Genomic DNA, 24,008 nt, shown 5'->3' with positions numbered 1-24,008 from the left:
GTAATCCCCACTAAAGTCTACAGAAATGATTCTTTCAAAGCAAAGATATTCTCTCAATTTAGTACCAAATTTTAACAGAGCAAAGATACATGAGAAAAATAAATAGTTCATTATGTTCACAGTAAAGGAAAATTTCAACTCCATTGAGAATCATTAATAAACTTAATGAATCAAGATAATTCCTATTAGAAGCCAAGAATACCTATCGTGCCAGTTGCACTAAAACAAATAGTCCAGTCTTTATGTTTGTAATTTTCCTACAGGAAGTATGCATTACATTTAATTAAGAGTTGTTTTTATAACAATACTGTAATGCATATATCCAATATTCAAAAGCAAAAGTGCAGGAAATTTAAACACATTCCTTTCCTTAGAGATTAGTGTACAGCTGGAGCCACATGACTTCTGTTAAGCCTGTCAAGCACAGCTTTCATTAGGGAGATGTTTCTACTAAATTTGAGTCTGGAGGAGAGGAGAGAATACTCTCTCTCTTGCTGAGAGAAAATGGCTGTGTATGTTAATTATCCAAATCCAGTTTCCAGTGGGCATGGATCAATGCTGCATGCAACTGATGTCAAATTTGACTGAAATACCATAATTGTATTGTGAAAGGCTGCAAAGAGAAAGCATACAGAATACTGAAATTATATCCATATAGTAGCAAATTTTCTGTCATATCAGTTTATACTCTATCTGAAGCCAATTGTATCTGTACTGCCCATGCATTTATCTGCTGAACTATCATAATGAATGGTCTTACTGACAGGTTAATGCCACAAAATCTTTGAGAGATAGAAATCAGGCTATTGAAGGCTGTTTCACTGTCAGTGAGTAATACAAATCATACCATGTATACTGGTTACATATCTTCAGGTTTGAACAAAGCTGATCACAGCCTGCCGAGCATAAGGTTTCTGTCAGCAGTTTAATTATTTAGTATCTTGTCTATAATGTTGGAATGAATGGTTTCACCTTGATCTGTTTTATATGAAGCTTTATTTTAAACATGTCTTTCAACCTTTTGTACAATACAATCTCTTAGTTTCCTCCCATCTTCTCTGATGTTTATGCTTACACTTCCATGATTTCTCTTCTGTTTTCTCCTCAGGGAAGGCCGAAGCAGAGCTGAAAAACTTTAGTCCTCATTACCAGCGGCAATACTCTGTGGCTGCCTTCAATCATATCAGATGTGAGGTACAGCAAGACCAAGAAGCACAACCCCAACTGCTACAGCATAAGGTACGTAATAAACTGTGCGCTACAGTCCAGGGGGATGATTCTGTGTTCCCACGGTATTAGTAGAGAATCACTTCCACGGGCTGTGTGGGTCAGAGAATCTGGGTGGCAAAGGTGCAAGTTGGTAGCATAAGGTCACCCAAAATCCATAATAAACGAAACCCTCTTGCTCGACGTACTTTCTGTCATGTGTTCTTGTTATTGTTGGACTAATACCATGAGTTTTCAGAGGTACACGAAGCAGGAGCATTATTGGAACATATCGTGCTGCTCTGGCTTACATCTTGCAGGAGACTGAATGAGACCAAATAATGTGGTGCTGTATCACCTCACGTGATGATTTACAAATTAGAATGAACTCATTAACTATCTAATATCCAATACAATACAGTGTCCACGGGGTAGGAGGTGGCTTTTGTGAATGAGTTCTGTCTCACTGTATTGTTCCCTTTTGGATGAAGTACAAAAGAACATAAGAAATTGGAGCAGGAGTAGGCAATATAGTCTCTTGAGCCTGCATTTGATACGATCATGGCTGACCTCAACTCAGTCTCAACTCTATTCTCCTGCCTGCTCTCCATAACACTTCAACCTATTACTAAATAAAAATCTATCTATCTCCTCCTTAAATTTACTCCCAGCATTCACCACACACTTGGGTAGTGACATCCACAGATTCACAATCTTTTGAGGGGAGTAATTGCTCCTCAATTCTACGTTAAATCTGACCTCTCTTTCTAGATTGCCCCACATGAGGAAATTTCCTTTCTACATCTATCTAACTCCAGAGAATATAGACCTAAACTGCTCAATTTCTTTTCATAAGACATAGACATATCTCTGGTATCAATCTAATGAACCTCCTCTGAACTGCTTCCAATACAACTAGATCCCTCTTCGAGTAAGAAGACCAAAATTGTACGCAAGGTGCGAAATTCCAACTGCCTTCCTTATTACCTGGTGTCCCTGCATACTAGTTTTCTCTGTATGCACAAAGACACGCAGATCCCTCCGCATCGAAGCGCTCTCAAGTTTCTCTACATTTAGATAATAAGCTGCCTTTCTATTCCCCTGAACAAAATGGATAACCTCACACTTATCCATGTTAAACTTCATCTGCCAAATTTTGGTCCATTCAACTAACCTATCAACATCCACTTGTAAATTTGTTATTGCTTCCTTGCAACTTGCGTTCCTACCTATTGTAATGTCCTTTGCAAATTTGGCTGTAGTGCCTTCTATCCCTTTATCCCAATTAATTAATACAGACTATGAATAGTTGGGGCCTGAGGACAGAACCCTGTAGCACCCTATTAGTTACGTCTTGCCAACCAGAAAAGGACCCATTTGTCCCAGCTCTCTGCTCTCTGTTGGTTAGCCAATCCTTTATCTAAGCTAATAAATTGCCCCTAACTCCATGTGATCTTACCTTGTGTATTAACCTTGCATGTGGCACTTTTTATTTAAATACCATCTCGAGGTCCAGATATATAATATCTACAGGACTCCCATTATCCGCATTGCTTGTACTGCTTCAAAGAATTCTGGAAAATTAGTCAAATATGATTCATCCTTCATAAAACAATACTTACTTTGGTGCATTGTATTTTGACTTTCGAAATGTCCTGTTATTACTTCCATGGCAATGGATTCTAACAGTTTCTCAATGAAACCTGTTAAGCTAACTGGTCTGTAGTTTCTATTTTCTACTTCCTTCCCTTTTTGAATAAGGGTATTATATTCGCATTTTTCCATTCGAGTGGAACCTTTCCCACATATATAGGGAATTTTGGAATATTGTAGCCAAAGTAGGACTATGGATGTCCATAGCAAGCTTGGTTTTGGCTCCAAATTGGCTCTCCTGATTGCAGATCCAGCAAAGTGCATGGCATGTAAAGCTTGTCATAAACAACTGCTGGAGTGATATTTGTCCTCTGTCTCTCTCTTTGTCCGGAATTCAGCCCTGAAACATATAACTTAAGTGCAGAAGTAAGCCATTCAGTCTGTCAAATCTGCTATGCCATCCAATAAGATCATGGTTATGGTCTCAACCCCATTTTTCAGCCTTTCTCCTGTTACCATAGTCTCCCTTATCTATCAAAGATCTATCTAACTGAGGCTTGAACAAACTGTGACCCAGCCTCCACCACTTTTGGGGGAAGAGAATTCCACAGTTTAACAGCCCTCTGACAAAATAATTCACTTCATCTGCATTTTAAGAGTAAAACCATTACTCTTGAGCTGTGTCTGCTAGTTTTAATCTCTCAGAATCTATCCTGTCAAGGCTGCTCAAGATCTTATCTGTTTTAGTCATAACTTCCATTTTCCTAAACTCCTATGGATGAAGCCCCAAACTATTTAACCTTTCTTCATAATTCACCCAGGAATGAATCAAGTGAACATTTTTTACACTGCCTTTTTTTTAAATTGTAGACAATACTCCAGATGTGGTCTCTCCAAGGTCTTGTATAGCTGCTGTAAAATTTCTTTACTTTTGTATTCCATACCTATTGCAGCAAACAACAACATCCATTTTCATTTTTAGTCAATTGCTTTACCTGCAAACTAACTTTTTGTGATCCTTGTACAAGAACACACAGATCCCTCTGTACCTCAAGTTCTGCAACCCCTCTCCATTTAAAAGTTGATACTGCTGTTCTGTTCTTCCTGCCAAAGTGAACAAAATCATATTTGCCTACAATATACTACATCTGCCAATTCTTTTGTCCCATTCACTTAACTTATTCTATATCCCTTTTGCAGACTCCGCTCGGTTTCATCAGAAATGTCCCTGCGTCAAGATCATTGCCATTAGTTCTAAGTAACTGAGGTCTCAGCACTGATCCCAATGCTAGTTACAGCTTGCCAACCTGGAAAAGACCCACCTATCTCTAATCCTTGTTAGCTAACTTTGATCTGTGTTAATCTGTTACTCCCCAGCATTATGTTTTCTTAATTTTTGTCACAACCTTTGCAATGGCACCTTGAAGTGATTTTTGGTCTTGTACTTATAGCATGTTTGTGAGCACAGGGAGTTGAGTTTTCTGTCTTCTTCCCATGAGTTTACACGGTGCTGGACCATTTTGGAATGCAGTTGAATGATAGCTCAGAAATACAAGTTGATGTTAAAATTCTTCTTTCGTAATAGTTTCATTATATGCATTTCTCTTTCAGCTTTACCATTGGCTTGAGTGCATCTCCATGAACTGGCATTCTAGACAAATTTTAGACAAATCCGTAAACTGCTATGAACTCAAGTGCCAAATTCTCATTCATTGATTACAAAGTCTATTATTTTGTGCTGCTTCAATAATTCTCTTGGCTCTGACGATGAATAGAACAGTTATTACAATTTGATGTTGTCTCTTCCAATGGTTTTTTATGAGCTGGCCACCCAAAAAAAATCTTGTTCTGATTTGAGATTTTGTGATGTCCTTGGTGCAACTGTTATCATATGTTGAGTCTCGGGACTCTTGGAATAGCCACTCTGTTGTGAGATGAGTAAATCATCCACTATACTGAGATGTCCTCACTGTTCATAGTACTGAGAATGGGATTGTGAGCATGTATACTGGGCATCGTTTGTTACAATGGTATCTGACCTGAACACATTCTTCAATAAATTTCTGTGCATCTCTGGTATCATTCAGTCACTGAGTTTTTACACGTGGATCTGTGGTTGTTATTGCTGGAAAGGTTTCTACCTGTTCAACAAAGACTACATCATCTTCTTTGGGCCTTGACACTGCAATACAGGACAAAATGTTACTGTATTCTGGTACTTTCCTGGAACATTGTCTTTACCAAACCTCATCAAAATGGAGATAACACACTGTGGAGCTGGAGGAACACAGCAGGTCAGGCAGCATCAGAGAGCAGGAAAGTTGATGTTTCAGGTAGGGACCCTTCTGCAGTCCTTGCTATCTCCTCAAAATGGAGACATTTTTGCTTCCTCCTTAGAATTTAGAAGTGCTCCTTATTAGGACCTGTGGATTGTCTTTCTTTTGACTTGAAACGAAGACCAAGCATACAATTTGCTAACTTCTTGCAAGCTGTCGCTTCTTTTTTTATAACTGCATATCTCTGTTCTGTCTTTGCCACTGAATGGATTACATAATACATTGGTGTACACTTGCCACAGTCTGTATCTGAAAGAATATAGCTCACAGTCATGTAGAGGTTTCATCTGCAGCAAAAATAGACAGTAGCTCAAGTCATAGTGAGCTAAAGTATCACTTAAATATTAACATCTCTTGAATTTTCTCAAAAGACTTTGTGCTTTCTCTCAGCTCTATGCATCCCATACTCATGGTGTCCCATACTCATGAACCTCTGGAGCTCAGTCACGTTCTGAGGAGCTGGAAACTCCTTGATTGCTCTCGTTTTCTGTGAATCAAATTTGAGAACAGATGTATCCATAATGTGCTCAAGGAACTTAGCAGTCAGCTGTGAGAATTCATGTTGTGTAAGTCACAGGTATTGCAGCTGAGGTCGCAACCCAGTGTTATGTCCTGTCTGAGTGGATCCATGGATCAGGACATCGTCTATGTAACATACAACTCCATCCACTCCTTCTAGGATACCTGACAGTGTCCTCTGGAAGATTTCTGGCCCTGATGTAATGCAAAAGGGTAATTTACTGAAGCAAACCCTCCAGAACAGTGTAATAAAGGTTGTGAGGAACTTAGACTCTACATCAATGGGTATTTTCATCAAACTTCATGAAGATTGAACTCACTCCTAATTTTAAGGTCTTGTTCACAGATGATATAGGATGAACTCTGTGCTCAACTGTTTTGTTTGGCTGTGTAAGATCCACACAAATTCACAGACCTATTGGGTTTTGGCACTGCAGACCAATCCCGAGCACCAGCTTATTGATTCTGTTAGAAGTGAATTAACCCCTTGCTTCAACATAGAGCACACTTGCTGGCAAACATGGAGGAGGGTAACAGTGTGGAGCGGGAGGAACACGGCAGAAAATGAAAATGAAGGAGGCTCCCGACCTGAGACATCAGCTTTCCTGCTCCTCTGATGCTGCCTGACCTGCTGTGTTCCTCCAGCTCCACAGTGTTATCTATGGAGGAGGCTGTTTCCGTATGTGAACAAGCACATTAGCTTCACTTCTGGATATGGAGCAAGGTGGTTCTAGCAGGTGGCTGTGGAAATTCAATTCTGAAGGTTTTTGGCTGATTTTCTCGGCTTTCAACTTCTTCCAGTCTGCAAATCAGGAGAAGCCTTCCTGCTTAAAAGCGAGCAACTCTAGATGCTTTGGTGTTTTGTGATTTGTTTATCATTATATTAGATGGTTGCCTCAGTTCTGTTATGGCCTTGAGTTCTATCCCTCCTGGACCATACTTTTTTTTTTGTACAGCAATTTAAAATGGCTCTTGTTTTCTTCTGCAAGGATGTTGGCTCCCTAGTAGCCTCTGTTTGATTACTGGGTCTCTCCAAAGAAAAGTACCTTCATATCAAACATCATTTATTTCTGGATCCAACCGTTTGTGAATATTTATATACAGGAGTATTATGGCACACAGCCTTTATAGTGGCCCATTTTTGCACTAAAAGGCATTCAGCCTGTTTGGCAGTGCAGTTTCTCCACATGTTTTTCCTTCCCACACCAATTACAGTTGACTTTGGCTGTTGATAGACGCTCTTCTCATCATCTTCTTATGACAGCTTTCCCTTTTAAAATTGATATTCTCTGCTGAGACAGCAGTTTTTGAGATAGGACTCTACCTGTCACCTGCTGTTCAAAAGAATGGAAACAGGACAAACAGGGTTCTTTTGGAGATTTAAGGAACAGTGAATTGATGAGATATGGCATGCTTCTGGTATTAGTATCTGGAAAAAATTGAGCAGAGTGAAACGATTGCTAATGGACACTAGAAGTTGCAATGTAGTGTAGAGAAAGAAAGGAACCCTTGCTGGAGAACTAGAAGTGACTTTGATATTATTCATTTAATGCACATTTTTACTGGTAGCATGATTTGTATTCAGAGGGCTTGTAAGACATTATTTTGGTTACTGTTGAGCTATGTCATTTTAGTTTTAGTTGCAAGAGTGAAATCTTGTTCACCAGTTTATTTCATTCGGTAGTTTGGGATTTTTTGTTGCTATTGGTTTCTACAGGAATTGTAACATTCTGCTAATGCAATTAACAATGTTGAAATTAGCTGATACCACAGTTTGCAACAGGGTGAGTGGTACAGTCTAAAGGCTAGTGCAAATCATAGGATCTGTTTATAATATATAATCATCTGCTTTATCTTCAGTTGCACATCATCACCATCAGAATATCAAGCTCTTATGTTCCCTGGTGGATTGTGCATGATGTTGCTCATTTGCAGTGTACAGTTTGAAGTAAGCTGCCTAATGGTTACCACTTAAGTCCAATTGTTTGTAAATTAGGACAAGAAGCTGAAGATCCACAAGGGGACAAGAATGGCAATTTGGAATTTATGGAGACAAGTAAGAGTGAGGAAGTCCAGGGCCTTTATAGCAAAGGCGCAGGGAGTGAAGTTTACTTTACTATTATCATTGTAGGAATGGAACAGAACTAAAGCTTCTTTTTACTTAGTTTTACATTTAAGAGTAGAAATGTAACTTTTGAGAATCTGTATTAGATCTCCTATCTATAGGCCCTTGTGTTCATAATCTGGTTTTAGCTATCACCAATGTTATTGGTCGATCTGTTTCCATACGAATTGCTGATATCATCTAATGATGCTGTCTGTTCTCTGGTTTCTATGTCAGTTTCTGTTGCCTGTATAGTATCGGGTCTATAATGAATTGAAACTTCACCAGCTTAACTTTGGTGAAGATGAAGCATTCTGTTTTTGTTTTTTGGCAGCATCAAAGTGACTCTGACATTGTCTTCGTCGGAAACTCTGGCTGCTAGGTTGACCAGCCATGTGCAACTTTCACATTCTTAATTGTTTCTGCTTTTGAGCCTTCCACCACCCTCCTCCTAGTTATTTACCAATTCCACCTGTAATTATTGGCTACTTGTGACTATCTCAGCCCCTGTCTCATTGTAATTTTCACACGGGCCTTCATCACCTTGAGCACTGATTTCCTAAAATAGTGTCCTTGTTTATTTGACCAAACCCAACCTTGGCAAATTTTACCTAATCCAGAATGTGAACCTGAACAATGCCCCCTTGGCGCGTTGGCCACTTCTGGTACTAATGCTGTAAGGGCCATTGGAAGGATCATACCTGAAGCCCCCAAATGAAAGTGAGTGTGGCTGAATCACTGGGGCGAGTGAGAAGGCATGGGTAATGGGATCACAGTTAAGAGCAGGGGTGTGATTTCCCGAAGGATCTTCCCTTTCAATCAGCAAGATTCTCAGCTGGGCAGAGGATGCCCAAGAGGTAGGGGGCTTTCCACAGGGCCACAGGCGGACCTTCTTGGGAAGAGTTGGGAAGACAGTGGTGTCTGCACACAACACTTTTTTCCACCGTTGTATGGTCCTTCTGCTTCCCAGCCTGCCTTCTGTGGAAGGTTTAAATTCACGCCAGTGAAACTGTTTTTTTCTGTTGCTTTGTTCTAGTTATCAAAAACAATGGAACAATTTGTTCTAATATGTTACATTTGTCAATGTGAATGTTTGGGTCAAAGGAAGAGAAATTTACAGCATGCACAAATGTTACATTTTGGTACAAAGCATGCTTGTTGACTTGTTCTATCTATTTGACAATGTGCTTGTTTGCAGCATTCCTGCTTCTGATTCAGAAGGTTGTAGATTTATGTCCAAATCGACACATAAATTTGTGCAGTACTTGTTACTTTGATTTCCTGGTTCTCTAGAATATTTTGTCAAAGAATAACAAAGTAATATAAGAAGACATTGGAATATAATAGCTACAATTTAATTACTCCCAAGAGGACTACCTTGTTTTCAGTTCATGCATATCAATGGCTTCAAGCTTCAACCTTCAGACCTGAGATATCCTGCACTAACAAATCAGCGTGTTATGAGAGTGCTGTACTACACAAGATGTTCTCTTCAAGCCCCTGTTTTACCTTCCCTCATGATTGGGGAAAATAGTTGGTGATTCATCCCAGTTTTCTGGTGACCATTTATTCCTCAAGCAATCTTTTTAAAACAGAGTAACTGATTATTTTATCCCTTTGCTGTTTGCTAGCCCAGGCTATAGGTAGATTAATTGTTGTTTGCCTACATTACAACTGTAACTGTACTGAAAATAATTGGCTATGAAAGTTGCTATTTACAAAATTAGGTTGTTCTTCTTTACTTGATTGGAATCAGTCTAAGTTTCTGTTGGAGCAAAAAGAAGTGATGCTGGAAGAGTCATCAAGCTGATTCCTCTTTGAAACTGGATCTGCACCTGAATAATTGGATAAATTAATAAGCTTGAGGCTGTGCTGAAAAACATTTTCTGCTCCACTAAGCATAAGCTGGGCAAACTGCAGAGTGAAAATCCACTCAACTTCCAGACTTCAAACAGAAAATGTATAAGGTTTTACTGTCAAGGCTAAAAATGTTTCTGTTTGCTTTGTGTAGTGCTGGTGTAAATGTGTCGGTGAAAACTTCCTCTTTGGGCATTTCTAATGAAATTTTTAGAACATGTTTGTGGTTTCATTAGAAGTACTGAAGTGGAAGTCTTCACAACCACATTTCAATCACCTTTTGTATGTTGAAATTGAAGGATGTATTGCAAGTTTTTCAAACTTTATAAAACTAAGTAGATGTGTGGTTTATGTTCCATTTGGAATCATTCCTAGAGGATAGTAAGATTGCTTCCAGAATAATGCAATAACTGGCAACAGAAAACAATTCTACCATAGGCTTTCAGTTCTGTGATTTTGGTTTTGTTTTGTTAGGAATGCTTGTGTAAGTTGCTCCTTTTTATATATTTTGTTAAAGTTTATCCAATTTTCAACTGCCAGGTCTAAGGTAAAATAAAATGCAGACAGTCTGCATTCAAGATACAATCAACACTACACTCGTAACCAGTAACCAAGAGCTGCTGGACAATTCCCTGAATTGATTCGCTGCTGTCCCCATTTGCCACTATATATTCAAAGTCTCCACATGTCGCTTGCTACTTGGCTCCTTTAAAGTTGGGAACTGTCACTGTCACTGTTGCTGGGTCAAAATCGTAGAACTCCCTTTTCCTAGCAATACTGTGGGTGTACTTTCATCACATGGACTGGAGCAGTTCAAGAAGGTGGCTTACCACCAAGGACAATTAGGGATGGGCAATCGATTCTGGCCTAGCCAGTATTACCTACATCCTTTTTAAACAAAAACGAGAATTGACTAGGTGTCCATCCTCCCAGTAATAGTGTGTTAAACGTTGGCACCACTGTGCTATCTTGCCTTCTCTCAGTTTATGTTCAAGTGTTCGAACAATTTGATATGCAGTGGTAGTTTGTTTTGTAATGATGCTTCAAAGTTTATATTCTACCTTTTATAGGATCCAAAGAGAACTGAGAAAGTGGTATATCAACAGGAAGTGATACAATATGTAGAAGAGTTCAGGAAATGGAAGGAACGATATGTTGTGATAAAGAATGACAACAGCATGGAATGCTATGAAAACAAAGAGGTAAGGAATTCTTTGCTGGTTGCTAGTTCACACATCAGCAAACCAAACAAAAACTGAACCGGTGCAGTAATATTGTGCTGAAACAATGTGCACAATTTGACACTTGCAGGACTGCAGGCTTTCTCTAACACCTCACTGTGTTAGATCATAATCTTTGTTTAATGGCTCATTTCAAATTGTATTTGCACAATGAGATGCCTTTCTTGGATGCACAAGCAAAATTATATATTTGCAATAAGTGCTGAATGATTTCATACTTTGTGCTATCCAAGGAGCATTCTGTATGGCAGTGAAACTGTGCAGAGATCAGTGGAAGATTTAACTGGTCAGAAGTTTTAACTTATTGACATCATTTTTTCGGTGAAGTTTGACAGCCACAAAATCCATTGAAGTTAAATGCACTTTTTTTTTTACATAAAGCATGAATACATTGGTGTTTGCAGATAACAGGGACTGGCAATAATGACTTGATTTAGAAAAAGAAACCTTTTTACTTAAAACACTGTTTGCAGTCATTTTTAGAATATAATTTTAATCTATTCAAATATATGAAAATATCAATTAAACCTTCCAGGAAAACAGACTTTATTAATTCACAACACAGACCCATATGTAAGATTGTACAAAGGAATACTGTCACATGGTACTTCGTGATAGTTTACCATATTCATAAATAGAAGGCAACATGGTGATGTGATTGACATAACACGACACTGCCAATTGCACCTCCTTTGTATAGATTAGTTTCAATAGTCTTAACACATCAGAAAGTTTGTGCAGCAGTTGGGAAACCATTCTCTGCTGTATGAGCCTATTGTAACAACTGGGAATTTCAAAATAGATGCTTTGTTTATTCTTTTGTGGATTAAAGTGCTTAAATTTATGTACCAATGGAGATTCCATAAAATGAAAATGATAGCAATGGATGCCACAGCCTCAAAGAGATAGATACTAAACTATTAGTTCAGGGCAGGGGGAGAGGTGTAAATTCTGCAGGCCATCTCCCAGCATTGGTGTTCAGAAACTAAACTGCAACCATGTGACGAAAGCAGTTCGGGTCGCTAGGAAATATTTAGTGGTTGGGATGTCATGCAAAGGACTCGGAACGTTAAGGTAGGTGGCTCAGATTTTGCAGTAAAAATGACAGTGTGGCCATCAGTACTCATTGCTGTTAAAGAGGAAATTGCAATGCAACCTTCAGCAACTACATGGAAAAGAAAAAGTTGCCGTGTGAGGTGCCTTACTCCTTTGAAAACATCAATATTGGATGTTGCAATGAGAATGTTTTGATACTGTTTCGTTACATGCCCACAAACATATCAGGAAAAAGTATGGCTATTCCACTTCAAAGTAAGTAAATGCTTAATAATATTAAGTCTTCTATCCTGACAAAAAAACTTGGTTGGCACTATAAGCTCACCTGTTAAGAGTGGAAATCCCATTCCTTCAGATTTAATTATTGGAAATATTTAAAAAATTTAAAACTTTTTTGATTTTTCTTTAAAAGCTTTTTTCACTTTCTCAATCAATGCTCCTTCTAAGTTGTATGTCTGAGCAGCAACCTGAAGATCCCATCCAGCTCATGTCGAAATGAGCCTGTCCCCTGGGTTGGATTTTTTTTGGAAGCATTGTGAGTCTCACCTGCAAGTAGAGTCAGTGGAAGACTTGTGTTATCTCCTCTGGAAAACCTGTCAATGAGAGAGTGAATCTGAGGGATTGGGTGTATTATCTTATGGAAAAAGCTTGAACAGTTTAGGACTGTATCCAAAGGAGCTTTCAAGAATGCGAGGTGATCTTATTGAAACACGGTAAATTTTGAGGGGACTAGATAGTGTGGACACTTTGAAGGATATTTCCTTGAGTAAGGGAGATAAAAATTGCGAATATAGTTTAAGATTAAAAGGTCTTTATTTTAAAACAGATGAGACTTTTTTCACTCTGAGTAGTTGGTATGTGGACTTCTCTTCCTTTTTAAAAGGTAGTGGAGTCTGGGTCATTGAATTTATTGAAGGGTGAATCTGATGGTTCGTAGATTAGACAAGGGAGTCAAGAATCGGGGATGCAGTCAGGGAAATGGAGCTGAGACCAAAATCAGATCAACCATGATTTTATTAAATGACAGAGTAGGTTTGAAGGGCAAAATGGCCGACTTCTGCCCCTGTGTTCCAATTTGGCATTGAGTTAACAATTCCCATTAACACTTCCAAGTTCAGAATTAACATGTCTCAGTGAGGATTCTTCAATCGTCTTAACCAAGTAGATACCCAGTTGCTTGCCTTGGTCAAATATGTCCCAGATTCCTTTATAGAGGGTGATACACTATTTCATATTTATATTCACTGCAAGATCTAGTATAAAAGCATATAAGCATAGGGGAGGCAGTGACCTAGTGGTATTATCACCAGACTTAATCCAGCAAACCAGATAACATTCTGGGGGCCCAGGTTCAAATTCGGCCACGGTGGATGGTAGAATTTGAAATCAATAAAAAAAAATCTGGAAGTAAGAAACTACTGATGACCCGTGAAACCCATCTGGTTCACTAGGCATTGACCTAGGCACTGGAAAAGACGATAGCAGAAACAGCCCTGCTGACCCTGCAGAGTCCTCCTTACTAACATCTGGGGGGCGAGTGCCAAAATTGGGAGAGCTGTCTCAGACTAGTCAAGCAGCAGCCTGATGTAGTCATATTCATGGAATCATACCTTGCAGATAATGTTGCAGGCACCACTACCGCCATCCATGGATGTGTCCTGTCCCACCAGCAGGACAGACCCAGCGGAGGTGGTGGCACAGTGTTATACAGTCAAGCGGGAGTTGCTCTGGGAGTCCTCAACATTGACTCTGGACCCCATGAAGTCTCGTGGCTTCAGATTAAACATGGGCAAGGAAACCTCTTGTTGATTACTACGTACTGTCCTCCCTCAGCTGATGAATCATTACTCCTCCATATTTTCAAAAGAACATTTTAACATTGCCATGGACACTGATTGCTATTTCTGTGCTGTCTATACCTGTGTTAGGTCTATCAGAAGGGAGGAGAGCCAAAATGTAAACTACTTCCAACTGGTTACAGAGTGCTTACATCAATGATTGAATATGCCTTATTGGTGGACAAGTATTTCCCTGATCCAAGTGGTGAGTAACTTGGAGTTGTCAACATTTTAATGCAGTTTGATTTCCACAGCTTTTTCAGCACAGATCATCCAGAGATTTTTTGTATTCATTCATGGAATGGGAGCATTTTTTGGCTGGAACAGCATTTATTGCTCATTCCTTGAGAAGGTGTTGTTGAGCTGTCTTCTTGAACTGTTGCAATCCATTTGGTATAGGTACGCCAACAACGCCATGAGGGAGGGAGTTCCAGGAGCTTGACCCAGTGACATTGAAGGAATAATGATTATCTCTGAGTCAGAATAGTGAGTGGGTCAGAGGGGTTCTTGAAGGTGATGATGTTAAAGTGTATTTGTTGCACTTATCCTTCTAGATATTAGTGGTTGTGGGTTAGGAAGATGTCGTGCCATTCAAGTGAGCCATTTCGTTCTGGATGGTGCCAAACTTCGAGTGTTGTTGGAGCTGAACTCATCCAGCCATGTAGGGAGCATTCTATCACACTCCTGACTTGTGCCTTGTAGCTGGTGAACAGGTTTTGAGGAGTCAGGAGGGGAGTTACTTGCTGCAAGATTCCTAGCCTCTGTTCTGCTCTTGTAGCCACTATATTTATATTGCTAGTTCAGTTCAGTTTCTGGTCAGTGATAACCACCTAAAATGTTGTTAGTGCAGGATTGAGTGACGGTAATGCCATTGAATGTCAGGGAGTGATAGTTAGATTCCGTTTTATTGGAGGTGGTCATTGACTGGCCTTTCAGTACCATTGGCATTGAACACTGTGCAGTCATCAGTGAACATCCTGACTTCTGATCTTGTCGTAGAGAGAAGATCATTAAAGCAGTTGATGTGTTGGGCCTCGGACACTACTCTGCACAACTCCTGCAGAGTTGCCCTGGAGCGGAGCTGACTGACCTCCAATAACCACAGCCATCTTCCTGTGCTTATAATGACTCTAATCAGTGGAGAGATTTCCCTCTGATTCCAATTTTGCTAGGGCTCCTTGATGCCACACTCGGTTGAATGCAGTCTTGATGTCAAGGGCTGTCAGTCTCAACTCACCTTTGGAATTCAGCATTTATTGCTCATGTTTGCACTGAGGCTGTAATGAGGTCAGGAGCTGAGTGGCCCTGGGTGGAACCCAAACTGGGCGTCACCTGAGCAGGTTATTGCTGAGCACTGTTGATGACACCTTCCACCACTTTACGAATGATTTGAGAGTAGACTTAATGGGCAGTAATCGTCCGGGTTGGATTTGTTCTGCTTTTCATGTGTAGAACATATCTGGGCAATTTTCCACATTGTCAGGTAGATATCAGTGTTGTAATTATACTGGAACAGCTTGGCTAGGGAAGCAGAAGTTCTGGACCATAAGTCTTCAGTACTATTGTGGAATGTTGTCAGGGTCCATATCCTTGGAAGCATCCAGTGTCTCGTTGAGTGAATCCGAGTCCGTACGGGGGCAGTGGGGGCGAGGCGGGGAGAGAGCTATTTAGTAGCTTTCCAATAAAATTAAAAACCACCAGAATTGACATTTAAAATTCTGAAATCTGTATTAGGAAAGAGTGAACTGAGACCAATCAGCCAGTTTAGATTGGGAGGTTGAATGTTTTCACTCAAAAGTACAGTTAGATAGTACCAATAAGTTGGATAATAATTTTCCATAGGTTGTAGGATCACTACAACAAACAGAGAAAAGGGACCCTCATGATTCTGATGGAAATGCACAGCTCAGTGTGGGGCCAAAATATTGGCTGTTCCCACTCCCCCAAGCACCAACTCCATTTCCTCCTGTGGCAGACATAAACACCACGTGAACATGGCAGACCAGTGTAGAACATGTGGTTTCTCCATTTGTTGACCTGAAGATGAACGTGAATACTACCATTGGCTGGTGCTGTGAAGCCCACATTGAAAAGGGAGGTTCCCCAGTACCTGGGACTTGCACATGTTGTTGTCTTGAGAGAACTTTTTTGGGGATTTTAATCATTTGTTTGTCAAAAGGATTCAGAAGTGATTTGGTTTTCAGGCATGTGTTTCAAACTAAATTGTGTTTATGCAATTTTAAAATCTAATAAAGGACGAAATAATTTGGTGACACATCTCGGACTCCCATCCTTGTGTTGAAGATACGTTGGCTTTCCTGCTGAGAATTCTCCCACTGGGGATGTGTGAGGGGAGGAGTGAAGAAGAGCTTGTTTAATTGAGAGATCCATTCACAATCTCTGATCAGAAAAGTCAGGTGTAGCTTGTAGATTGCAGTGTACACAAGGAGAGAAATGGACACAACTAAAAAAAGTCAAATGATCTGTTTAGGAAAAAAAAACAGCTTGAGAAACCACAGCAATTTTACTGTAAGCCAATAGCTGAACAAAGTGTGTGTCAATCTCATACCCATCAAAAGTTGTTCGAGTCAGCCCACTAACTTTGAGCAGGTCAACATGAGTTTTTATCTTTTTCCTTCGTGCTATCCTCAATGTCAGTTCAGTTTGTCACACACTTGTTTGAGTCTTAAGGTTCTGGGTTCAAGTCCCATTCCAGGGCTTCAGCACAAGAAATCAAAACTGACACTCCAGTGGAGTTAGAGATAAAATCAGCTAAGTATCAATTTTGGAGAGTTTCATAAAGGGTTTCTCTCTGTAAGCTCTGGCATGTTTTCTTATCCATTTTTACACTGCTGACCACATTGTGTATGCACCACACCTCTATGGCACCATGCTCACTCTATCTTGTGCTGTCCAGTGACAGATGTAGTTGCCACTGCTGGACCTTCCAGGTCCCCCCCACCGTGGGTGTAATATTTAAAGCCCTGCTGTGCCCCAGGTTAATCACTGCAACCCAGGATCTCCCCTTAACCATTGTACATTGGCACATTGGCACTTCCATTGGTTGACAGGGACACGAAGGTACTGGTGGATAGCCTGGTAGAGAAGAGGGCAGTCCTCTTTGCTCAGGACTGACAGAGGAGGCTATAGCACCAGAGCCTGCCAGCCTGCTCTGAAGTTGCCAATTAGGTCAGTATGATATCCATGGACTAGAGGAACACCCAGTGGGTGCAGGATGTAGTTAATGACCTTCTGTGTTGTGCAAGTGTATGTGCTGCCATCTTCTCTCTGCTACCTCACACACTGTCTCTTTGCTACTGCTCCCATCTCTCTGTAGCTCAGATACCGACTCCTTGGTGGGTGCTTTAGCTAGATTACATTTGGGAACACATTCTGGTGGATATGTTCAGTGACTGGTATACCAGGACACCTGAGGTCTCATTGTATCTCCTCCCTTTCCCAATTTATCGCCATTCAGATAATCTGCCACCTTGTTTTTACTGCCAAAGTTTTCTGTGTAAACTGCTGGCACATGCTGTAGGTACAAACTGATGTAGTACAGTGTCATACAAGAATATGTCCATTTCCTTAACTGACCACTGCTGATAACCATGACAAGCTGCCTGGCTTTGTGCCTGTTTGAAAAAACAAGGCAAAACAGAAGAACCATGAGACTCTAAGTTCTGAATGAAGCAGCAAAATTCAAAAAGACAAGGCATGTGATGAGCATTCAATAGGCACAAAGTGAGTGAGCGTTAAGGGCACAAGCTAAGAACCCTGCGATGCATCCTGTTCCCATCCATGAGAGAGAAGCATGTCTGTATGTACAAAGTGGCCTGACAGCAGCATTACAATGTAAGGGGTTGGTGCTCTTCAAGGTGCAGTATTGAAGTGCTGAGCTCCATTCTGAATTGGAGATGTGCCATGATGAAGTGGTGAAGCTGGTGTTTGTCCGATGCCAGCCTCATGGATGGGGATTCCAGACAGTCACTGTCCATGGAACATGCCGGGAAGTGTTGAGGCTGCGCGCAAGGTGAAGGCCCAGTGGAGTACACAGCACCAGGTAGCCATTCTGACTTCCATCTTGGTATTTGTCACTTTCTAATATTTCTCTGCCATGTGGAACGATAAGCTGAATATAAATGAGGCAAGAACAGTTAATAATGTGATGTCAATGATGCAAATAGACCTCATGCTGATCGCTAGCAAGATTCCCATCTCATTATTCAAATCTTGTGGGAAAACAGACTATTTTTTCTCATTGTCAAGAATTTTATTTTTTCTGGTCTTGCCATGTTTTCCCAATTGACTCACTATTGCCCGCATCATTCAAGGGCTGGGAAAATTCTGTCCAATGTCAGTCGGATGTGATGTTAAACCAAGGCAAGTGGATGTAAAATGTCCCATGGCACAACTTCAAAGAAGAGCAACCTGTGATCCTGTGGGACTGTGGTGACTTTCACCAGAGGCAAATATTCAATCAACATCACTGAAACAGATTGTCTGCTCTTTATCACATAGTGACTGTAGGAGCTTGCTGAGCACAAATTGGCCACTTACAACTGTCATTAAACTTTAAAAGTACCTCATGTGACATTATTGTGATTTGGGATGTCTGGTCATCAGAATAAACATATCAATGCAGGCTCTTTTTTAATCACTCAATGGTTCAAAACTTAGGAAAATTAAGGGTTGATCAGTGATGTCAGTTTAATGCTTAGGTGGCAAGTTGAAGATAATTTTTTACTCATTCGCCAAAATTGAAGTCATTCACGTGTGTGAGATATCCATTTTTAGATCACAAATATGTCCTGTCATTATAGTTTGGTCTGTGCCAGAAATTGAATTGGACCAGCCATATGATAACTGTAGGTATAAGAGCAGGTCAGAGGCTGAGGACTTTGGGATGAGTAGCTCACCTTCAGACTCCCCAGTGCCTGTCTGCCATCTACAAAGTACAAGTTGGAGTGTAATGGAATACTTCCTACTTTCCTGAATGACTGCAGCTCCAACACACTCATAAGCTTAACACAATCTAGAACAAAATAGCCCTCTTAATTGGCACTCTACCCACCACCTTCAGTGTTCCCCCTCCCTACCACTGATGCACAGTAGCAGCAATGTATGCCATATTTAAGAGGCAGTGCAACAACTCACAAAGGCTCGTTCCACGGCATCTTCCAAACCTGCAAATTCTACCATCCAGAAGGACAAGGGCAGCAGAAACATGAGAACACCTTCATCTGAAAATTCCTATCCAAGCCACACAGCAGCCTGACTTGGAATTATCTCAGCATTCCTTCTCAGTTGTTGGGGCAAGATCCTGGAATTTCCTTCCTAATAGCACTGTGGGTGGTCAAGCAACGCTGGACTGCAGCAGCTCAAGAAGGGAAGTCACTATTATCTTCTAAAAGGCAATTAGAGATAGTCAATAAATGCTGGCCGAGCCAGCGACATCCACCTCCTAGAAACAAGTTTTTATAAATGTTATTGTACTTTTAGATATTAAGTATAGGTGAGCTCCTAAATGAAAGGACCAGAAAGTTAATATATTAGAGTTTTCAATGTGCCTGGTCTACCTAAGACATGGCCAAATCACCATGCAGGCTTTAAATTGGTGTGTGTGTGTGTGCGCAAGACCATGTTAAAATGTTTAATTGACTCCTACGCAAACAAACTGGCTGCTCACTACGCAAAGCACTTAAAGGCTTTGTTGGATATAAGTTACTTTTTAAGGTGGTTGTGGTGATGGAATGAAATAAATGGCCATTCTTCCTAGATGTTTTCTAAAGAAACTTCAGAGATTTCATTTCGCACTTCTGGAGTCAGTGGGAGTTGAACCAGGGACACCCTAACAATAAAGGAGCTAGTTACCAAATGTGAGAGCTCATCAGGGATTTTGACCTGAGACCTCTCTCATTTCCTCAGTTCTCCTGTAGCAAGAACCATACCCTTAGACCAATGAGCCAAGGCATGGTGATTTTATTTATGCTTCCTCTCCTAATAACATTCCAATTCTGCTTATTTTTCAGCAGTCAGTGGGAAGGATGGTAATCAGAGCTTTCTTGTTAACCACACCCAATACTCAGTGTACCTGTGGCACCCATACCGAAAGCATAGTTACTTCTGTTTTGAGAATGAAGAGACTCAGCGGGAGTTTGGGGCTGTCCTGAATGATTGTATCCGGCACCTGAATTATGGTAAGTCTGATGTCATGACCTAAAACCCGCATATGATTCATGGCATTCTCCCAATCTTCTTCACACCAAAACCCAGCTACCAGTGAAAATCAATAGGTCTGGTACATTCCAGAAAAGAGATTTTAGGCAGGTTTTGTGATATCTCAAAACAAGTTCTAAATGTAGATTATTGGCAACTTGGATGTTATCCATTTTGTTGATTTTTCTCTCATGGTGAATAAAGGAAAACATCTGTCAAAGTGGTTGGGTAACATGAGTAATTTTAATAAAGGAAAATGACATGACTTCCCAGCAACTATCACATGTGAGTAGTGAGTATCAATGAGACACTGATGAAAGAATCAAAACTCAATTCTCAGATTCAAAGGTATAATTTTAAATTGTAATATTAATTGAAAGGAAAGAGGAAGCAGTCCTCACATTAAAAATGTTTCTTCATTTACAGAGATGCCCTACTGTAAGGGGAGCAATTTCATTCTGTGCCAATCACAAACAATTAGATTTTAGTTGAATTATCTTGTTCTGAGCTGTATGATTATATTCTAAAGCCGAAAGCAATTAGATACAGATAGATCAAACCTGATAGCAGCAATAGCAGCAGCAGTTTCAGCTATTGCATCATGGACAAAATTGAAAGCCGCTCTTCATTGTAATTCTAGTGACCATATCTTGTAAATCTATCTTTGATAGATAAAAGTGGATAGCCACTGTCTCAAAATACTGTCCTAGAATATGCTAAAGAGATTCTGAAGCTGGGGATTTTGAAAAAGAAGATATTTTCTGCTATTTCTGTATTTTCTGTTTTTTAAAACATTTTAAGCTATTTTTAGTTGCATTTGTTCTTGCTGGTGAATTGGTCTGATGTACAAATCATGTAGTTTCACTTTTTTTTTTTCCCTGAGTTTACAGTTGTTTCTATTTGACTGCATTGACACATTTACCACCACAGATGAAAGATGGTCCAAAAGCTAAAACAATGTTAAAAATGGTTGCCAGGCACACTATATGCTCCAATGGGCATTGACTTCAGATGTTCCTGGAAGAACAAGTGTCATATGCTGAACTACTATTCTGTGGGGTGATTGATGAACACAGTTGACTGGATGGCTGGTTTGTAATGGAGAATGACACCAAAAGCACAAGTTCAGTTCTCATTTTGGCTCAGGGTACCATGAAGGACCCTCATTCTTAACCTCTCTCTTCTCCTGAGGCATAGTGACCCTCAGGTTAAGCCATCACCAGTTATCTGCCCCTAATGACTGTGGTGATTTTACTATTTGTACGTGCTAGCAGTCCTTGTACACCTCAACTAAGTGGCCATTCTCCACATGTCATCCTAGGCAACCGCGGGAATACTATAGATCAGCTTGGTGCAGCAGTTGTCAGCCAATCACATAGACGTATCATCCAGTAGGTGATAATGGGCCATGAATATGAGTTTTGGAATTTTCCACTGCAGACAGTTGTAGATATTCAGTGGTGAAGTATATTGAAGACAGATGTTGCTAGATTTTTGGATGTCAAGGGAATTGAGGGAAATGAGAATAGTGCAGGAAGATGTTGAGGTAGAAGAATAGCCATGTGTGGCTAGGCCACCTTAAAGGGCCAAATGGCTCTTGTTGATATCTTTTATGTTTGTAGAGTAGTGAACAAAAGATTGGATGACTGCTTTGAGTCTTTGGTCAGAATTCTTCATCCACAATCCACATGTCTGTGTCCACCTCACAATAATTGTATTCTGGCTGTGCAATTTGAATCCAATAAAGATGTCTACATTTGGAAGGAAAAGAGCTCAGGATCATCTTAATTCTTTCATGTTACTATCTAGCTCTTTGTTCCCCCCTCTGACATCTGCATTTGATCCTGGTTGAAAACTTGGACCTGTATTTTTCTGAATATTAGATATGGTTTTTCTCACACAAATTAGATTGTTGTTTGATCTCAGTGCCCTTTCTCCTTTATAAAAGGTCACAAGGGCAAACTGCACAATACTTTGTTAGCCCTGCTGTCTGTTTAAATGAGTAATGACCTGACTCAGCATATACAAGTAAGCATCTCCAGGAAAGTCTACACTACAGCCAGGGAGATCTGCTTTCTGCAACTACTATGTCTTCCCATCTGGGTCATAACTGCAGTTGCTGTGGCTCTGCCCAATTATCCCTTCGTGAATTTGATGACCTGGAATGGAAAATTGAGGAGAAAATAAAGTCTCAATGTAACATAGAGGCAACTGTTGATAATTGTTAGTGTAGAGAATGTCAGCAAAGAAACAAAATGTAATAACTACCCTTTCAATAGTACCAAAGAAGCAGATTTCTAGTGCAAACCTGTCAATAAGATATTTAAGAAACTGCACGTTGAATGATGGTGGCAGTAAATTAGTTCAAACAGTGATGGTCAAAATCCTATAATGAGAGCAACACAAATGGAATATTTTCCAGCCTTTGTTTGAGAAGCTATGTCCCAATCTTCCTTTAGGATTTTTTTTACCGCAGAAGGCAGTACGCCATTTTTGTCACAAGAATATTTTTGCAAAATTGTGTTGTGTGTTTGCAGAACAGTGAAGAGGAATGTTTGCCTTTTCACGATGTTCTCCAGTATAAACAGTTACTGTGTGAAATCTTGTTCTCCCTCTTTCATACTGGGATTAGATTATAAAATGGTAATTTGACTTCACTGATCATTTTTCTCCATGTAGACAACTTGTATTGGTTTATGGCAGAGATATTAAATAACTACTGAAATAGACCTGATTCAGTATGTATTGAGCAATCCCAAACTGACTTTGATATCTTGTTTAAAATGGGAAGACTGTCAAATGAATCAGCTTTTGTTGACAATGATGAGCAATGTGTTTTCAGTTAGCTGCTTAGTACGGCAAGAAAAGGATCTGCTCAGTCAGCACAATCTCTGGCATTTATTAAAATGCCTGTGAGAAAGGTGACATTTTAAAATCCTAATCCCATTGTTAAATCTGGTGCTTCCACCTCTCAAGGTATTGATTTCTGGCATACCATTTTCCTCAGCCTGTCTGGTGTGGAAATAATATTTCTGGCAATCTGCCCATGAATACAAGTAAGTTCAGCAATGCTTTTTCGCCAGAGATTTTTCAGTAATGATCAAAACATCTAGTGCTTGATTTTGAGGTTGTACTGGGACTGGGATCAGGAGCAGCTATAAATAGTTGTGCTGGTTCCCCTGCTGTATCCTGAACAGCTCCCTGTGGCAGGCCATTTTTTTAGAGTCAGGATGGAAAGGTGGAAGGCTACCTACCTAGCCATGATGGGTAGCTCGCATTGCTTTTTAAGGGCCACTTAAGGACAAAGACAGTGAAATGTAACACAATTTAAACGTGTGAACAGCCCCAAGATCATGAAGCAAGGATCCTTTATTCCACTGGCATCGGGTCATTACAAACCTGAAGGGAAATTAAGGTTAAACAATGAAAGACATGGTCTGAATGTGAAATCAAGCCTGTGGTTTATATCCTTTTGGAAATGGGGACAACCTTCTGTTTCCTGGGAGGCTTCCTTTTCCTATAGGCACCCTTTCTATCAGAGACAGTCAGTCTGAATGCCCCAATGGCTGTGTGTAGTGCACTCCCTTACCATCACCACCTGCTGCTGGAGATTTCTTTAGGTACAAGAGACCAGTCTGGATTTTCCTGTCACCGTCCTGGTTTGTACTTGCAATGGGAACCTCTTTAGGCTCTCTGAGGCAGATTCCTGTCAGTAGAGCAGGAACGACTCAGTGCTTCTGTCAGGGCTAGGGGGCTAGGGGGCCTCCCTATAAGTACTATTGCAGCAGCAGCATAGACCACCATGTGGAAGCCCCATCCCCCACCACAGATGTGGCCTGATTGCAAAAATCATTTTTCTTCTTTTCAACTTTTAAAAAAAACAAAAAAAATTAGAGAGGCGGCACCTTCATATGGAATTGCCCTCCCTCATTTGCTTCCCAACACTGTCCACTGCTTCTCTTAAGAGTGAGACGAGTGATCCTTCAGCTTCAAGTGCTCATCTGCCCATTGTCGCTTGAATAGTGAGCCCACCCTCTGG

General features: G+C 40.3%; 1 protein-coding gene across 2 annotated transcripts in view; it reads left to right on the top strand.

The window, feature by feature from the left end:
• Positions 1–24,008, top strand: part of niban1 (niban apoptosis regulator 1) — a 129,195-nt gene that overhangs the window by 49,418 nt on the left and 55,769 nt on the right. The window contains exons 2-5 of one of the 2 annotated variants that reach the window (XM_048602044.1): positions 1,109–1,239; positions 10,686–10,817; positions 13,841–13,955; positions 19,783–19,950. In XM_048602044.1, coding sequence (XP_048458001.1) covers positions 1,109–1,239; positions 10,686–10,817; positions 13,841–13,955; positions 19,783–19,950 — 546 coding nt within the window. The remainder of the gene's footprint in view (positions 1–1,108; positions 1,240–10,685; positions 10,818–13,840; positions 13,956–19,782; positions 19,951–24,008) is intronic. The other variant, XM_048602045.1, reaches the window with a different exon arrangement.

This window comes from Rhincodon typus, chromosome 10 (assembly GCF_021869965.1).
Source record: "Rhincodon typus isolate 14 chromosome 10, sRhiTyp1.1, whole genome shotgun sequence".
Classification (NCBI taxonomy): domain Eukaryota; kingdom Metazoa; phylum Chordata; class Chondrichthyes; order Orectolobiformes; family Rhincodontidae; genus Rhincodon; species Rhincodon typus.
The sequence above is the reverse complement of the archived record's forward strand: the minus strand, read 5'-3'. Positions and strand labels throughout refer to the sequence as shown.